The sequence below is a fragment of the Melozone crissalis genome, unplaced genomic scaffold (assembly GCF_028551555.1).
Source record: "Melozone crissalis strain CALT ecotype California unplaced genomic scaffold, PUWL_Pcris_2 ptg000013l_1, whole genome shotgun sequence".
NCBI lineage: Eukaryota > Metazoa > Chordata > Aves > Passeriformes > Passerellidae > Melozone > Melozone crissalis.
In genome coordinates, this window is record NW_026535791.1 from 61,341,978 (window position 1) to 61,359,828 (window position 17,851).

General features: G+C 38.9%; 1 protein-coding gene across 1 annotated transcript in view; it reads left to right on the forward strand.

The window, feature by feature from the left end:
- The first annotated feature begins 2,363 nt into the window (after window positions 1-2,363).
- Window positions 2,364-17,851, forward strand: part of PHEX (phosphate regulating endopeptidase X-linked) — a 93,335-nt gene continuing 77,847 nt past the window's right edge. Inside the window, exons 1-3 of the mRNA XM_054272004.1 lie at window positions 2,364-2,475; window positions 6,563-6,631; window positions 7,819-7,980. Coding sequence (XP_054127979.1) covers window positions 2,364-2,475; window positions 6,563-6,631; window positions 7,819-7,980 — 343 coding nt within the window. The remainder of the gene's footprint in view (window positions 2,476-6,562; window positions 6,632-7,818; window positions 7,981-17,851) is intronic.

The following is a 17,851-nucleotide window of genomic DNA, read 5'->3' on the forward strand; positions in this document are numbered from 1 at the left end:
AGGTAAGGTACAACAAGCCCAAGTCAGCCAACTACTGAACAGCATGATGTGGACAATGCAGCTGTCACGCAGCACATCTCTCACATCTCTCCATCCCTATTCCAGATGAGTCACTCTCCCATAGTTCCCTCCTATTTAGCCTAAGTATCAGGCCTGAGCCATGATTTTACAAGGGTAACAAAGCCCTTATTTTATAAGGCTTTACCTATGTGCAACAACTGATGAAAGCGAAATCCTGCTAGTGAAACACTGAAAGAGCATGAAGTTCAGTACATACAAGAACTTCTCAAGGAGGAAGAAGCTGAAATGTAGAAATTCTGGTGGAATTGAGTAAGCATATGATAATTCAGTGTTGGTTGGGGGGACATAAAGCTGACAGTATGAATAGGTCTAATAGCTCAGCATTTGTAGTGTTGGGGTTCAGTAGAAAAACCATCAGGTAACCAACAGCAAATAGTTGTCAAAAGCTTCTTCTGAGGTTTGCTCAGTGTTCAGGTCACGGATACAGTGGATTAAGTGTTGAGATGACATGGTGGCCATGAATTTTCCGTCAATACCCTGCCCTTTTGGCAGCCCCTTTGAGATCATAGTGATTTCTGATATGGGGACTAAATTGCACCAACATCACACAAATACCTTCCCAAACCTGTGCTGATAACAGTCTTGTGCTGAGTATTTATTATAACCAGATATCTGCTCACACCCATGGAGTCATTCACACATGACTGGGAATTTCTATGGTGGGAGACATGTGGTCCTCCTGGTTCTGCAGCATCATTTCCCTCTCTTACCTCAACTGATAGATGTCAAAATCATGGCTTATATGTGGGACAATAGGCAGGTGAAAAGGAGCAAATGTTTTTTTCCTGTTCTGCATCAAGCAGGGAATGCCCTCTTGGAACTTCCTGGTGAAGAGGGACAGGAATAAGAACTGGGGGCATTTTGTTTGCAGGACATCAACAAAGGCAGTAGAGGGGGATGAGAAGTTTGGATTTCAGGACCTTCCAACTCTAAGCCTTCTTCTAGGTAGAGTGAGCTTTTCCTTTAGGTTGATGTGACATCCAGGACAACTTGTGTGCAGGTACTCACATGGAAAAAGGTTTCAGTCTCCAGGCTCACAACTGCCATTACACACATTTTGTGACACATGTACATCTTTCTTCTCTCTCTACTTATGCATCTTTTTATCAGGATGGCTGGGGGCTGAGATAAGGACTTTTAAGTCCCCATGAAAGTACGTAACTCAGTAACATAAACTGTTGTTGAGAGCATGAGCATGGTGCTGCCTCTCCCTGCATCCTTACGTTTAGTGTGAGAGTCCAGCTCTCAAGAAAACAAGAGCTCCTCAGAGGGCTGAATGTCACACTCAGCTCAGAGAATTCACCCTGAAATGGCTATTTTTTTACTTGATGAAGGGAGAATGTTTCCTACGTGGAGAGGACTCCAAATCTACTCCACTGAGAAATCTATATAAAAAGAAAATTTTTTTAATCCCCCACCATCTTGAAGTGCCAAATAGATACTTTTCCACTAAGCTCATAGTAGTACTTGACTTGGAAGCATAGGATCATCTCTTAAAATGTGTTGTGTACCAGCAAGGACTGAAATATCTTGCCTAGAAAAAAACAGATCTAGCTTTTAGAGCAGGACTTTTCTGTAGGCTGGCTGATTATTGCTTTGTGCTGCTTGACTGTGATTTTTGGCACACAGTGTCACATACCAAATTCCCGAAATAAAATGCTACATGATATTCTAAGAGTTCTTAGGAAGCTTTAAAAAGGGATTTGTCTGCTGAGTGGGTACCTCTTCTGAAGCCAAATGATGCAGCAGCAATGGTTTGAAAGGAGAAAACTTTAGTCAGCAGATAATTAGTCTTTTTAAATAAGTGCAAGGAGAAAAAAAAAATCTTCCATCAGACTTGTGTTTGTAGAAGTTGTCAGCAATCCTGGTTTGATTGTAGAGGGTGTGCAGCCCTTTGAATAGTTAAAACATCTGTTCAGCGACGTTGTGAAATGCTCGTGTTGGGAACCCCTGATAAGGGGGACTGCTGAGCACTTGGCTCCTACAGGCTCCACAGGCAGCAAGGGCTGCACTAACTGTGGCCACTGCTTGCCTTTCCTCCTCCTGGGCAGAGCACAACGTAGGACACAGCCACTATTTTCCATGTGATTTTGCTTTGAGAGGCAGAGAGCAGGAAGTGCCTAGGAAATGGTTCATGACAGAAACCTGGAGTTTTAAATAGGAGAGAAGAGGAGGAGGAGGAGAGCACATGGGCACAGTTTGCGAACAGTTGAAACACTGACACAACAGCAGCAGGGGAAAACCAGACTTCTGAGAGAGCAAGCACCTCCCAAGCTGTCCTGATGGAAGGAGAGACAGTCCCCGAGGCCAGGGGAGCAGGCAGCAAAGCCACTCGGATCGCCCTCGGTGTCTTTGTGAGCGGCACTGTTGTGCTTGGCACCGCTCTTTTCTTGGGTAAGTGAAAGCCTTGACACTAACCTGAGCACAACCTCCAGCCTGCCTGCTGGGTGCCCGTGTTTGTGTCTCACAATGTCTTTCGGTGAAAATCTAAATCTCTTTTTCTTTCCCCTCTTTTTATATTTATTCTGAAGGGGTTTTGTGTCAGTAAAGGAGTTCTTGTTGTGGGAATGCTAGAGCTGGGGGATGCAATGGGAACTCATGTAATGTTTTGAATGCTGAATTTAAATTTGGATACTCAGTTGAATGTGTTCTGACCAGACTTGGGCTCTTCCACACGGCAGAGAGAAGCAGGTGAGATTATGCTGATTACGGATTCAGTCTTGTGACTGATGTGAAATAATATTCTCGGTTTCCTGAAAATGAATCTGTGTAGTGCGTGCATTTTATGGAATCTTTTAGGGTTTTCCTTCATTTGGTTTTCATTTAGGGCTTGACTAAAACCCCTGTAGAAATCTTCAATAGTGCATATGTGTGCACATATTTTAGATCATTCTGTTCTTCTATGATGAATTGCAAAGTTGCCTTTACAAAAGTCATAAAGAGTGCATCTAGGATGAAATTGAAATATTTTTGTTACATATATAAGCTGTAACTAGATGCAACTAAGAAGGAAATAGTTTTTCCTCTCCTAGATTTGGACTTAACTGTGGATTGGTTTTGTTAGCATAACTTGAAAGCATATGCGTACACTTTTGAAATTATGTGTAGAAGTATAAATATGCCCAGAAACTCCAAGCAAAAAGGAAACAGTGTTTTATCCTGTAAGAACTTTGCAGAGTTGGATCCTCTTTTGGAACAATTCTGCCCAACTTTTTGTTTCTTTAGACCAACACAGATTTCCCCAGATTGGTGGAAATCTTGCCTCTAAGTGTGTCTTTTTCTTTCATCCAATCCTTTATCATCTTGTTTGAAAGGTCTGCTTTGTTTGCAGTCACAAAACAATGTCAGGTTTTCTATAGAATATTTAAAGCAACAGGCTCACTCTTGGTTAGAGCTTTTCTGCTCTTAAGCAATTTCTGCAACATTTGCAGGAAAATAACTTCTGTGTCAGTGATCCCATTCAAGTAAACTTTTTATAACCATGAGTGAGTTTGAATCTTCAAATTTCTAGATAAAAGAAAAAATTTTTTCCCTTAAAAAATGCAGTATAAGCACCAGGGAGTAATAATGGAGAGACCTTATTTCTTTTTACCTTCACTAGATTTGTTTGTTTGTTGCTTAGAGCAATAAAAGCAATTGACGTTTACCACCACAGCTTCTCAGAGATAGAACTGCTTTATCCATAGACCAGGTGTGAAAATTCAGGTGAATATATTAATTCTTGCAGACAGTTTTCCAAGTGTGCCTGTGGCATGTTCTGTAGGCAGCAATTCAATATCAAAATTTTCATTGGCATAACTGCTAAGAAAATAAAAATGCTGGCCTTGGGACAGCCAAAATGCTTTTAGGATTTCTTTGGAAATGGTCTGAAATTTTCAACCTAAAGAACCAAGGAAAAAAAGTTAAATTGTTGTGGTTTAACATTTTTTCAATTAGATGTTTCCACGCTTCATTGTGACATGGTTTTGTTTGTAAGTTTGAGCTAATTTTTTTTTAAAGTTTTATTTAACTGTAGAAATGGACATCATTTTTTCTGTCCATATGAAACATTTCAGGCACCTCAAAATGTTCTTTTTTCTTCAATTTTCATTTAGTCTGCAACACTTATTGTTTCTGGTACACTTGAAATTAATTTTCTAGGCTGAAGAGTGAAATGTAGCTTTCTCCTGCTCTCTTGTTCTCATAGTTCCTACAAGTCTAAGGAGGATGTGGGAGAATCAGGTATTGTTATTACTGTTCCTTGCTCGTGCTGGCTGTGATCTCTCTGTGACTCCAGTGGGGAGCATTGCTGGGATCCTGCCTGTGACACTCTGGTGGGAGTCCTGTGACAGGACAGGAGCCACCTCCTCCTTGGAGGAATCAGATTGCTCTCCAGTGTCCTTGGGTGGGAAGTCAGGCAGCTTTGAATCTCAATTTGAGAGCCTCTTCTACAAACTTGGTGGAACATTCATATTATTTCCATCTGTACATTTGTATTGTTTTCCTTTTCCCTTAGAGATTTATTTTTTTAAACTCAGTTGTGGAGTGCATTTGCTTAACAATCTGGAAACAGGCTTATCAAGGAGGAAGCTTGGATGCTGAGGGTTATAACCATGACTCTTAAGTAATAATGTTGTGATTAGTTATCTTAACAATAAAAAAGGCAAGAGAAAAAAACTGTGCAAAGTTTTTTCTGTCAAAATTAGCTGTTATTTAAAATGGAAATGTTACTACCAAAAATTTATTCTAATTATAAAATTGTAGGTGTCCCATTGAAATGGTATTTTGTGTTTGTTTAGAAGTATCAAAAGCACAAGGGCTGCCTCAAATTAAGCATGAAATTATGTCTGGGCTTTTCCCTCCTTTCTCTGCTTTGTTGTGAAAAAAGTCTAGCAAGCATTCAAGACCTGGATGGATTCTAAAGGACTAAATTCTAATCAGGGAAAAAGGTGAGCTGGGAGGAGTGCAGCACTTAATTAAAAGGGACAGTATCTATTATTTGTAGTTCATCTTTGTAGTGGCTCAAAATCATATTCTGGAGATCTCCACTTCTCTATTTTCTCATGGTTTTCAATATTCCAATTAGAACCTTTGCATGCCTCAAAATCTTGTGTATTTCTTGGCTAATTGACAGAGGTGTTTGAGGTGTTGTGTTTCACTAAACCAATGAAAGCTTTGAAAAAGCTGTCCAGAAATAGTTTTACATTCCCATTTTTTAAGAAACTTGGATTGAAATCCAGCTATTTCTGCTATTAATTGCCATTTAAACTGTGAGACTGGAAGAGAGGAAACAGCTTTATGTTCAATTCTAGCTTTAGGACGTTTTGCAAAAAAATTTTCCTGGGCTGAAATGAAATTTCAAATTTTTCTATCACTTTAAAACATATAATTACAGCAGAAATTGCTTTAGAACTATCAGCACTGTTAAAGCTATGGTACCATAATATATTCCATTGTTGGGTTTTTTTGTTCAGTGTTATTTGCTTTTTTTGTTTTTGCCATGGACTGTTATTAAGATAATGGGTATAATGAGACATTTCTTTATGCCTACTGAGCACATCTAGTGAGAACTATTTCACCTATCCCTTGGGATTCTCCCTTCCTAAACGCAAGTATTAATTATCTGCATATTTGCTGCCTGAGAGCAGTGTCTGAAATTAGCAATTCCTGTGCTTAAATTTCAGTGGCAGTTGTAATACATGTTTTTAAAAGACGAGCGAAATTAACTGACAATTTCATAGTTCTTCTCAGCAAGGCTTTTGGAAGCAAATGCAATTACAAAACTTACAAGACAATTCAGACAGAACCTGGGTTGTGCCCTATAAAGCGCAGCTATCCTTGCGCCCATTGCAGCCTGCTCTGTTCCAGGCTGGAATGAGGAGGCCCTGGGAGGGTCCTGTTGGTGCTGGGTTGTGCTGGGCAGGGCAGTGCTGCTGCAGGGCAGTGTGGGCAGCACAGATCAAGGGAGCTCTGGAAGCCCTACAGAGGGTGGGGAGGCTGCCCCGTGGTGCATTTACAACCATGGAAGGTGCAGCCTGGTCCTGTGCAAGGTCTCTGCCCATGGCAGAGCATTGGAATTAGAGGATCTTTAAGGTCCCTTCTGCACCTAGCCATCCTGTTCTCTTGTTTCCAAGCTCTGGAGGATTATAATAGTGTGAATAGTTTGTATGTGGTGGTGCTCACTGTCAGGGAGTAGAGCTGAAGTGATGCTGCTCCAGGCACTGTGCACAGACAGCCCTTGCTCTGTGCTGCCTGTGAGCAAAGAGGGGCAAGGAGAAAGCAGCACTAGGAGAGGGAAGTTATTTGTACAAACTGCAGTATTTACATAATATATATTCTAAATATTTACTTAATATACATTCTAAGTGCTCTAAATCAGTGCAGTCAGAGAGGCACTGGGACCAGAGGCTGCACTGATATTGGAATGATTGAGTACACAACATTTGGCTGCAGCTGTCAAAATTCATTGCAAATGATCTCATTATGGTTTTCCATTTTGCAGTTAGCCAAGGTCTTATAAAGTTTCATCCGAAGCAACAGTACTGTTTGACTGCAGAATGCATTGAAGCTGGTAAGCAGCAATTTTATCTTCTCAATTATATCATGATTATAGTATGTTAATGAGATATTTGTACCATTTAATTTTTTTCCCATTATACATTTTACTCAGAAAGTTCAGTTAATGAGGGAGAAAGAACAACAATCCCAAACTTTTTAGAAAGTCAGTCCTCAAGTTGCTTCTGTTTTGTTTATTTTGTACAATTAAAATTCGCATTTTAATTTGGTCTAATTCTACTAGTCTAACTAGGTTGACTCAAAGTTTCCCGGAGGGGTTATTTTCTTTTTTTTTTAATAAGAAAAAAAAGTGTTGAGTGACTTTGAGTGACTAGACCTTCAGGAAGATTTTGTTGCTTCCTTTCCAGTTATCAGAAAACTAGCAAGTGTGTTGTTAAGCAGAGAGATGCTTTTGTACCAGATCTGGCACACATTTTATATGATTTTATATAAAAAGAGGGTAGATTCAGACTAGTTATATGGAAGAAAATTTTTATGGTGAGGGCGGTGAAACACTGGCACAAATCACTCAGAGCAGTTGTGAATGCCCCATTCTGGAGGTGTTCAAGGTCAGGCTGGATCAGGGACTCTGAGCAACATGGTCTAGTTGGTGATGTCTCTGCTTTTTGCAGAAGGTTGGACTAGGTGACCTTTAAGGGTTCCTTCCGAGCCAAGCTATTTTATGGTTTTATGATTATGTATTGAAAAGCTACTGAGCCTTGGGCTTGTCAGACTGATCTCTCTCTTACCACCTCTCTTTCACTGACAATAGTAACTGGTAAGGAAGCAGTCACAAAATGGAGGTGAAAATGCTGCAAATCTTTTACAATGAATCGTAGATCTGAATTTGATTTGTTTTCTTATGCAGTATTCAGCTAGAGGTAAACACCACATATAGCTACTCCAATGCTAATCACAATCTACTTAATATGTATCACTACTAAATTCCTCAGGCAATTAATTCTATCATGACAACAATGGAGAGCCTATCTTCAAGTGCCTGGCTTCAGCAGCTCATGTTCATGTAGTGCTAAGTTCAGTCATCATTGCTGTATGTCTCTCAAGAAGATTCATTGCAGATATTTTGTCTTTTTTGTTTGTTTGTTTATTTCTCATTAATCATAATTTCTGGACTGTAGCCCTGCCTAATTCTCTATTTATGAAAAAGTGTTCCACAAAATCTATGTGGTATTTTTTTTACAGCTGCTAGCATCCTGAGCAAGATAAATCAATCTGTAGATCCATGTGAGAACTTCTATCGATTTGCATGTGATGGCTGGATAGATAAAAACCCCATTCCTGAAGATATGTCCAACTATGGTGTTTATCCCTGGCTGCGACACAAAGTGGACCTCAAACTAAAGGGTAAATAGAAAATTTCTAAAAGTACTTGGTTGGCTTGTCACTGTAACTTGTTAATTGGCTGAGTTTGAGAGGATCAAAAATCTCCACAGTTCTCATCACTGGAAAATACCCAACAGCCTGACTTGATGTTCTCTTTTAAGTATATTTTTCTTTTTTTTTTAATTGAAAATTACATTGAGACATAATGAATTTAACATAAACAGAATTTGGGAGGAAGAATAGAACTGCTGGGAATTCTGGTAACTCTACAAGTTAAGAATGGATGGATGAAATTATATGGATTATAACAAAAGGCAAAGACAAGGGGATTTAAATCTTTCCCCCTTGAAGTAGATGGTTAGACCAGATGTAGGAGCTCAGCACATGCAATTAAGAATGTCCCAAAATCAGTCATCAGTCCAGGGCAGCAGGCTGTCTCTAACAGTGGCCAACAGCAGGAAAGAATGTAATAAAGCCAAACCAGGGTGATATTTTCCAGTACACCTAGCCCTCAGCAGAGGCAATTCTCAGGGTTCTGGAGATGGAGGTTGTTTGGGTATTGGGTTTCCTTCCCTCTGCCATTCGGGCTGCCACTGAAGTACCTGAGCTATCATCTGTGAAACAGAAAGTTGCTTAAGAATGTGTTTCTGGAGGAAAAAACAGCTCCAGGGTGGAAATGTGTAGGAAGAAAGGTATTTTAATCTGCATGTGACTTGACTTTGGGCTATACTCTGCAGCGTGGCTACCTCTCCAGGAAGCCCTGCAGGCCAGCTGGGGAGAAAGGGTGATGATTATTGTTAGGTAGGAAAATCTTGCCAGATTCTTACAGTCTTGGCTAGAAGTGAGTCATTCAGAAAAAGGGAGACATGCAAGATTTAATATTGTTGGTGGTGTGCTTGAGCTTTGCCCACCTTGAGTACATAATTGACATAAGAATCCTGCTTGAGCTCACCACAGAACAGAGGCCAGTTTTAGAATTTCATGCTTAAATACAGCATTTGTTTTTCTTTGAGTTTTGTGTAGGCACCAAAGCTCTTCTCCAATTGCTTTCTGCAGTCTTATTGTATCCAATTTTCACATCATTAAGTATATTAAAAGCTGCATTTGGGTTCAGAATATGAGTTTTGGTTTTCAGCACAGTACATGATCTCAAGACTTTTGTTTAAAGTCTGCTGAAGATGTCACAAGGAAAGGAAAAATAATGTTGCCAGAGCCTATTTTAAGTTATGCTTTGCATTCTAATTGTTCTGCTGCCAGAATTGGGCTGTATTAGATAAGTGCATGTCCTGCATGAACCATAGCCACAAAGAGGCCAGTCCTAATTGAATATAGAGTAGCAAGCTGTCACTGTCATCCTTAATTTCCTCTTTTTGCAGGTCCTAATCAAGGACATCATGCTAAGCCAGATTTTTATTTGGTTTTCTTTCTGCAGTTTCTTTAGAAGTTGCTAGTACATAGCTAGAAAAAATGCAAGACAAAGAAAGAAACATCCAAATGGGAAACATTTGCTTAATGAAAACTCTGTATCAGATAAAGGGAGTTTATACAAATTTATTTAATAAGAGGCGCTTGGCACAGATAGGGACAAAAATATGTGAAATGCTGGTTGGTGTACAGGAGTGTTTTTAAAATAAAACTTCCCATCTCTTCCTTAACTTTTAACTTCATAAACTTTCCAAAATATATTATTTGTAATTAAAAAAAAGGAAAATGGAAAGCATTGGTAGCTGAAATAATAAACATAACTTCAGCCTCTAGGTATATTTGTGTTTTCTCTTGTGTTATCTCAATATACTAGGTCAACACTGAGTTATTAATTTGTGTATGACCACAACCTTGCTAGCAGTTTTAACAAGAGGAAGAACTTCTGCACAGAGAAACAGTTATAGGGCTGAATAGACCTTGGAAGCAAATTTAATCTCTCCTTTCTCAAGAACTCTTAGCAGAACTTTGTACCACATGGTAAATATCCCTGTTTGACATTCAGTAGATTAAAAAAACCTCAGTATTTAAAGACCTGGTCATTATGAAAGTTCTATGCTCTGAAATATTTATCATATTAAAGAAAACTATTAATCTTAAAATGATAACATGGCTTGGCAGGAAGACACATTTTTCATTTTTGATGTTCTTTGATGGTATGATAGAGATGGAGACATTTATTCAGGCTATATATTAAAAAAATATGTTAGTTAAAAGAAACTATTTAGACATCTAATCTGTTTTTGGTCCCTGAATGTTCCTGAGCCTACTCCTGTTCCAGAGAAAAGGGATTTTGGGCAAAGACCTGTTACACAGATTGCACAAGTGTATCTTCAGTATTCTGGAAACTTTTTTTTTGTTTGTTCAGGAGCAATTGCTACAGAAGAAGGTCTTCCAGTAGATAATGAGTAGCAAGTGTAAGAATTAATTTTGTCTTACCAATGAAAGGTAGTTGTGGCTGTGTAACGTAATGTACTGAGCCCTGCATTACGTGTTAGTGGGCTTGAGAACAAAGCCTTTTTTTTCTATTTCTGTTGGGTGTTTTTGTTTGTTTGTGGTTTCTTTGTTTGGTGGGTTTGTTTTGTTTTGTTTGGTTTTTGTTTCTTTTAGTGTGTGTTTGCAATTTTGGGTTTTGTTTAGTTTTCTCTTTTTGTGGGTTTTTTTTTGGTGTGTTCTTGGCGCTTTTTTGAGACTCACAAGAGCAAACAGCTTTTCAGGTGTCAGCTTCAGAAAGGGTAGAACATTTTCTGTATCAGTGAAGGTTTTTGGTGCCTTAATAGGGAGTTCTAAAGAGGAAATGGTAGTAGGTCAATCCAATATAGCTAAGGACTACTGGGTGGTAGATTTTTTTGTCTGCATATCTCTGGTTGATTAAAAGATCAGGATTAGAAATATTATTTTTGGGGTTCTTTTAGATATCCAAACCGTAATGTGATAGTTAAAAGTAGGTTTTTTTTTAAGATTTGGGTTTATAATGGGGGTAGGAATATGTATATGTATATGTATATGATGCTCCCATGGGTTTCTCTGGCTGTCTTAAGATGCATTCAAGCTAAAATCATATAATCATTTCCTCTTTAATTTCTTTTCCATATGTTGTTTGAGGGTACTTGGGTTTATTTTTCTGCGCTCAGAGGAATCCACAAACCACATGTGTAACTTGCTTTCATCTCCTGACTATACAAAATAAATAAAGTTCCAGCCTGGAGAAAGTAGTGGTAGGTCTTTCCTTGGATGTGACCTTCAGCAGGATTTCAGGCGTCGTGGAGGAATGTAAAGGAGATAATTGTAGAGCCAAAAATACCTCAAAAGCAGAGGCCTGTGGTTTGGGTTATAATCCAAACCTAGTTAAGGGACATGTAATATTTAGGTTAAAATTGCTTATAGAACTATTCTTTATAGAACTTTTCTGGAGAGGACTGATATATGACTACTTCCCCTTAACCGTTCCTGGCTGGAGCCAGCCTTTCCTTTTCAGCTACACCACTTGTTAAAAAGTACCTCACTAAAGAGCTAACACTCCTGGTGCCCAAGAGGCCTCCGATGAGGAAGTTCTTGGAGTTCTCCAAAATGTAAAGAATCATTTGGCTGTGGCCTGTGTTGTATGAACAGAAGCAATCTCAAACTTCAACAGCTTCAGCCTCATGTCAGGGCAAGATAGCAGTAACTCTAGGAGTTACTAAATGTTTTTCAAATACCATAATATTTCCTGCAAAGCTATTTGTGTTCCTGATGAATTTTTCCATCTTGATTTGATGACCTCCATTAAGGTTTTAAGAGGGCTTTTGTCTTGTCACTGAAAAGCAAGTGGCTTTTTGTGAACAGTTCAGAGCTGGAGGTCTAAGGCACATAATTCAGTGCTTATTACCTGTGGTGAATGTTGGTAGTGAACCCAGAAGCTTCTTTTCCTTTCTCTGAAGTACAATGGTATACAGCTGGCTTATTTTTTTCTTTCTGGGAGTGACCGTGCAGGAAGCAATAAATTAAAATAAAAACAACAAAACAAAACTCCACAAACATTCCTAAATCTCAGCACTGCAAAGGAGCTGATTTAAATTATGTGAATAATTTGTGAATATATCTTCCAGATCTTTTCAATTTAATTTATGACTGTGGAAACAGTTTACAAATTAAGGCTCCATACTGCTCTTGGTCCAGTGAGACACCTACTTCAGGCTGATTTGCTGTGCTAAGCTTTGTAGTGTGGCTGTTTTCTGAATGTCAGTCAGTATAAAATGAGGAATTTCCAGTGTGGTAAACAGAAAGAAATGGAGGCCTTTTAGGAGAATATGGTGTGTGGGTTTCTAAAGAACATGAGACAGACAGCAAACAAAATATCTTGGCGGCGTAGGCAGCTTTTCCCAAGATAATCTGCAATGATTTCCTTTGGAAAAGAAATTGTTTATAAGTAAAACCGGTAAGTAAAAATATATCTTTGGAAATTTATGCTGTTTGATTATACGATATCCTTTCAGACTGATCCCAGGAGTCGGTGTTGAGCAGTTGTTGCTGTTGAGTGGTTGCTCTCCTGCACAGAGGACCCTGAGCCATGGGGCTCTTTTAGGCTGGTTTTATCTCCCACCATTCAACTGGTGCTCAGCTGGGACCACTGGGATAGTTTGGATGTGTCCCATGAAATCTGTAATGCAGCTGCTGACACTTCTCCCCAGGTTTCCATTAGCTGACCCGTCTCTTGTGATTTGTTTCCTTCAAAGTTATTTGGGCTTTTTGAGAGCTGTCCCAAGTATGAGGAAGAATACCAGTAGCAATTAAAAGAGGATATTTATGGTTTTGCCTCCAATATATTGCTGGCTAACTGCTCTTGAATAACAAGAAGGCAGAAAAAATCCATAGCACTTCATGCTGTTTTGCTTGGTCTTTTCTGCAATAAATGGATCTCTTTTCAATGGTACAGACACTTCTTCAGTGGTCCAAATTTTTACTATAGTGGCTTATTTGTAAGAAAATGTAAGAGAAAACATAAGTGGCACAAGTCAGGTAAATCTCTCCAGGCAAGAAGTGAGTAGGTTTTTGGTAAGTACCTAAGTCAAAAGTGGAGAAGCCAGGACTTTTTCCAGGCTTTGTGGCTGCTCAGAATGAAAATTGTTTGTAATGGGTGACTTTTGGGAAACCATGAGTACAGAGAGGAGACAATTTTGGTTCCTAAATGAGGTTTAAAGGCAGCACAGTGACTGAGCCGCAGGATTCCCACAGCAGCTGCCTGGTTTGGAGGCAAGAATGGCATTCTCCTCTGAGCCCTCAGCTACAACCAGAGCAGGGCATCCTGCTCGCTTCTGTTCCACATGTGGCACATATTTCCCTTAAATTTACAGTGAACCTGGGGTTTGTATGATATGTGCCACTCATACTTGCAGATACTGAATTTCAAAATTTTTAATGGCTATGTTTGGGTGGGCAATTTTACAGAATCAGGATTGATGCCTTGGAAGGCCCAGCAATCCATGACATATGATTCTCCTTTTTGACCAAAAAATTTCCACAAGTACATGTTGAAAGTATTATTGTAATGAAGTAAATGTAATGCTGCCATTTAGTATGGAGCTCCACCTATATTGTAATGATTGGGAAATTTGCAATCTTCTGGTGTAAATGTGTTTTAAAGTCGTTTGCCTAACACTACAGTGACATGTGTTATCCCCTAAAGCATAATACTAGGAGGCCAGAAGGGCAGGGCAGGAAAGAGGGCAATTCTACTCAAATGAGTAAGATTTATCATTGAAATTTAATTTATGAATAGAGGGTCTCACTTCCTTATAAAACAATATTTTGTTTGGTCACAGTTTGTGTACAGTTATGTTGACTTTTGGAGGAACTCACATGATGGGCTTATCTTTTGATATACAAACTCAGAGAATTTACCAAATACTGAAACTGTAAACAAACAACATTTCCGTTTGGGAAATGTGGTGTGTGTTAGGGCACTGAGCAGCATTAGGAAGCATTTATGTAAGCACAGCTGTGTGAATGCTATTTCCATGAGAACTTCCATATTGCTAAAATGGATATTCAAGGAAAGAATTTGTGGGGGAATTTCTTTTCAGGGGGTGCGGGGGATCCCTAGAATGTCAGTACATTAGTTGGGTTTATTTGTCTAAATAGAGAATCCTTTAATGAAATTCGTATTTGGAAATATTTTTTTGTTCTACTTGGTTTATGTTCCTTGGGAACTAGAACCTATATGAATTGATTAATTATGAGATTGTCATGAATTCCTGTGGAAATACATATTCATAATAATGACATCCTCATGAGTGCAAAATTAATTCATAATGATTTAAAGATTCCATTGGAATATCATAAAAATTAATAATGAGGGGCTGTTATCTTTCAAGAGTCACTGCTCCATCCATGATGAGATGAATGCTGCCATCAAGAATTGGCTGATGGACATTAATTGCATCAAATAAAAAATAAATTTCCTGAATTGATAACCGGTGTCTTGATCATGATTAAATATCTTTAAGAAAAACCAACAAAACAAAACCCCAAAACAAACAAAAAAAAACCCCTAACCAACCCCCTAAAAACCAAAACAATGAAAAAATAGCAAAGAAACTAAATTCCCCCCACCAACCAACCACCAAGCCATCCTCTCCCCTCAGCTCACAAAATAAAACGAAGGGGAGGAGGGACACACAGTTTATCAGAGCAAGGCAGACCGAGATTCAGGCATCACCTCCACAGGGGCTATTCTGAGGAATGAACTTATGGAACTGCAGAAAACACTGGTAGATTTATTAAAGAAGAAAACAAAAACAAACTAGTTACTGGTTTAATAATAGGGAATTTAATATCTAAGGCATATCTGAGGCCTGTGAGCCAACACAAGGCCTTCCAAACGTGACTAATGGCCCCGTCCATTGACATCCTAGGTGGTTCTGCCTTCCAAAGTGGGAATATACAATACAGCAGGTGTGGGCAATCTGAGAGGAGGCTAGTGCTCCGCATTGTTTCATATTTCTCTGTGAACAAGGGGTTTGCAATATTAAATTTGCATTGAGTGATTATTTCGATCACTTATGTACACCTGTAAGATGATTCTGGTTCTGGTGATCTGATTATTAACAATGGGGAACTGAGAGAAGAAATGTAAGAAAGTAGTGGAAGGCTGGTTAAGAAGGGAATGCAAGAGACATGAAAGTGGAAATAAGGTGTGCTTTGGAAAAATTTAAAAACTGTGTTATAAGCACCAGAAAGGTGTATTGATTTGCTCTCTTATTTTACTTTAGACACTCAAAGCAAAAGGCTTTAATTAGGCAAGGGTAATTGTAACCACATGGAGAAAGATTTTTTGCAAGCCTTTGATGCTAGTTTGTTCTCCCATATATATATTTAGCAAACAGTAGAGAAATATGGACTATAATTAATCAAAAACATAAAATAAATTTATAAAATGCAAGGAAATATACTTTGTACTGCATTAGGCTTGGATACTTCCCTTCCTGTGCTCTGAAACTGAGAATTCTTTACAGCCACCAACGCACAGAGAAAAGGAAGAAAAGGCTTAATGTCAGTAACAATTTAGCAATTATTTAATTTATTTATGGTGGTGAGAAATTTTTTCATCACTTTTCATGCTTGTTTATTTGTGAGTGAGTAAAAACGTTATCTTTAGATTGTGTATTTTCATATTTTGGACTTTTGGAAACAAATTTTTATTGAAAACCAATTATTTGCAGTTCACTTCTAATAAAGTGCCTGGTGGGGGAAAGGACTCCAGACTTCATGTGTCAGACTGTACACAAAATATGTGAACTAGCAAGAAGCAATGCAGAGCAATTAGCAGAATCAGTAGTTTACAAAAAAGGAAATAAATTTATGTTAGCTCATATTTTAGGGAAACCTCAGAAACCAAATATTGCCATCAATTGCTACTAGAGGAAAGAAGTGATATTGCACACTTAAGTTGCCTATCAGGAGACATTATCAGCAGAACTTGTGTTTTTAAGGCATTGAGGACTTTAACGAGGCCTTGAAATGATGAATTTGAGGTTGGGTTGCACTGGTGTCAGACAAGAACTGTGAGCAGTCATCTGCACCTCCACTGAGATTTGTCTCTGTGGTATTTTCCAGGCAGGCAAGATCTTGCTTTGCTCTTCTTCCAAGGCTTTCAGATGCACAGCAATTCTGAAATGGAAGCTGGGTAGGTGCATTCAAGTGGGAGTTTGACCTGTGCTATTAACCAGCTAAGATGGATAAAGTTGTACTGAAACATTAAATGTTGTGTCCTACAGCAGATGTCCATGTCTTTTTCAGAAGAGTGCTCTGAAGAAACAGATTTAACTCTAAGAATAGTCTTGGCTTGATGATACTTGTCTTGTTCCCAAGAAATGTGTTCAGCTTGAAATATCAATTAAGTCTATCACTTCCATTTAGAACATACATACATACATATATATATAAATAATATTCTTCACTCTCCCCTCAAGACCCCATTCCAGCTATAAGTCCCTTTTCCAAACTGATGAGAATAAAAATATATGTATCAGATTTTCTTCTTTGACTATTTTGTAGCCTGGAATGTTGCAGTCTAATTAAATCTTATTTTCATGTATCAAGACAGAAATGTTACCATTGGTCAAAAGATCTCAGCAGTCTTGTGTATAATTCTATGTGCTGTGGCCAGTGCTTTTATTTTGGGGTAGAACATTGTGCCCCTTGTAGGAACAATGATACTTACCACTGCCAGCTCTCCTTCACTTTGGACTCTGAGAAGGAGGAACTGGAAACCAGATACTCTAAATGAATGTCAGCTGGCCCCAAACCATTCTGAAATTATCACTCTTGAAACGTGCAAGCTCATGTTGCTTCAGACTGTACGTTTGTCTAGCTGTGATGTCTGTAATAGCAGTGTGGTATCAAAGTTCTTTGTGTGCCCTTTGGCATCTTGGCCAAATCTCTGCTTTGTGAACCATCCTGACCCTAATTTCTGAAATCCAGAGTGCTGAGAGTTCGAAGAGGGATGATGCCTTCATGCTGCAGTTGGAGGGATAAACATCCCCAGTGGCACACATGCAGGTGGATACTTGGTTTTAGAGGTTACTTTGCAGGAACTCTTTTGCCATACCGCTTAAGCATGAAGAAAATATGGGAATTAAGAGTTAGACATTTTTATAGAGAGCTAGATTAATCATAATTATCTTATAGTTCAGGGACCTCAAGGAATGACATTCTGTACACATGTGTTGTGTGTTTAGTTTGATTACTAAACTCCAACCAAGGTTCAAGAAGGTTTTTCTCTACATTTCAGAGGTAATTCCTCACAGAACATCCTTAAAAGAACCTGCTGTTGGCATCAGAGGACCATCTGCAATTTTCCAAAAGATAACTTGGGTTTTGTTTTTTCACAGAGGGAGCACATAGCAGTGCTAACTTAGGGGAGAAACAAAGGTTGTCCCTGATAGCCTGAGATGGGAACAGCTCTTTTAATTATTCTTCTCATCAGTTAAGAAACTCAGTTCTTATAGCTGTAGAGTACAGTGAGGGCAGGGTGACTAGCAGAGTCCTAATTGCTCAAGTGTTGAAAGAGAAATTATCTGTCATTGGGTATTTACAAATAAACCTGCTGAATGTGCAGGGCCTTGGGCTGCTTTCTGAGTCTGATCCCAAAAGAATGCATTACAAGCTGCTTTCAGTTTAGTACTGAGCATCATCTGGGCAATGCCAAGCAGCTCCCACTGTCTCTGAAATGAAAAGGGCTGAGGGGCACTCACTGTCTCCAAAGGATCAAGCTCTTTGAGTGTGTGGATCAAGTTCAGCAAGCCTTATGCTTATAAAGGAGCACTGTTCCAATCACTAGGAGGCTGACATTAGTTAGATAAGGAGCAGTCTGTGCCTCACTTTCTTTATCTGCAACAATGGATGATGGCTGTGTCTCCTTGCTCTGTCA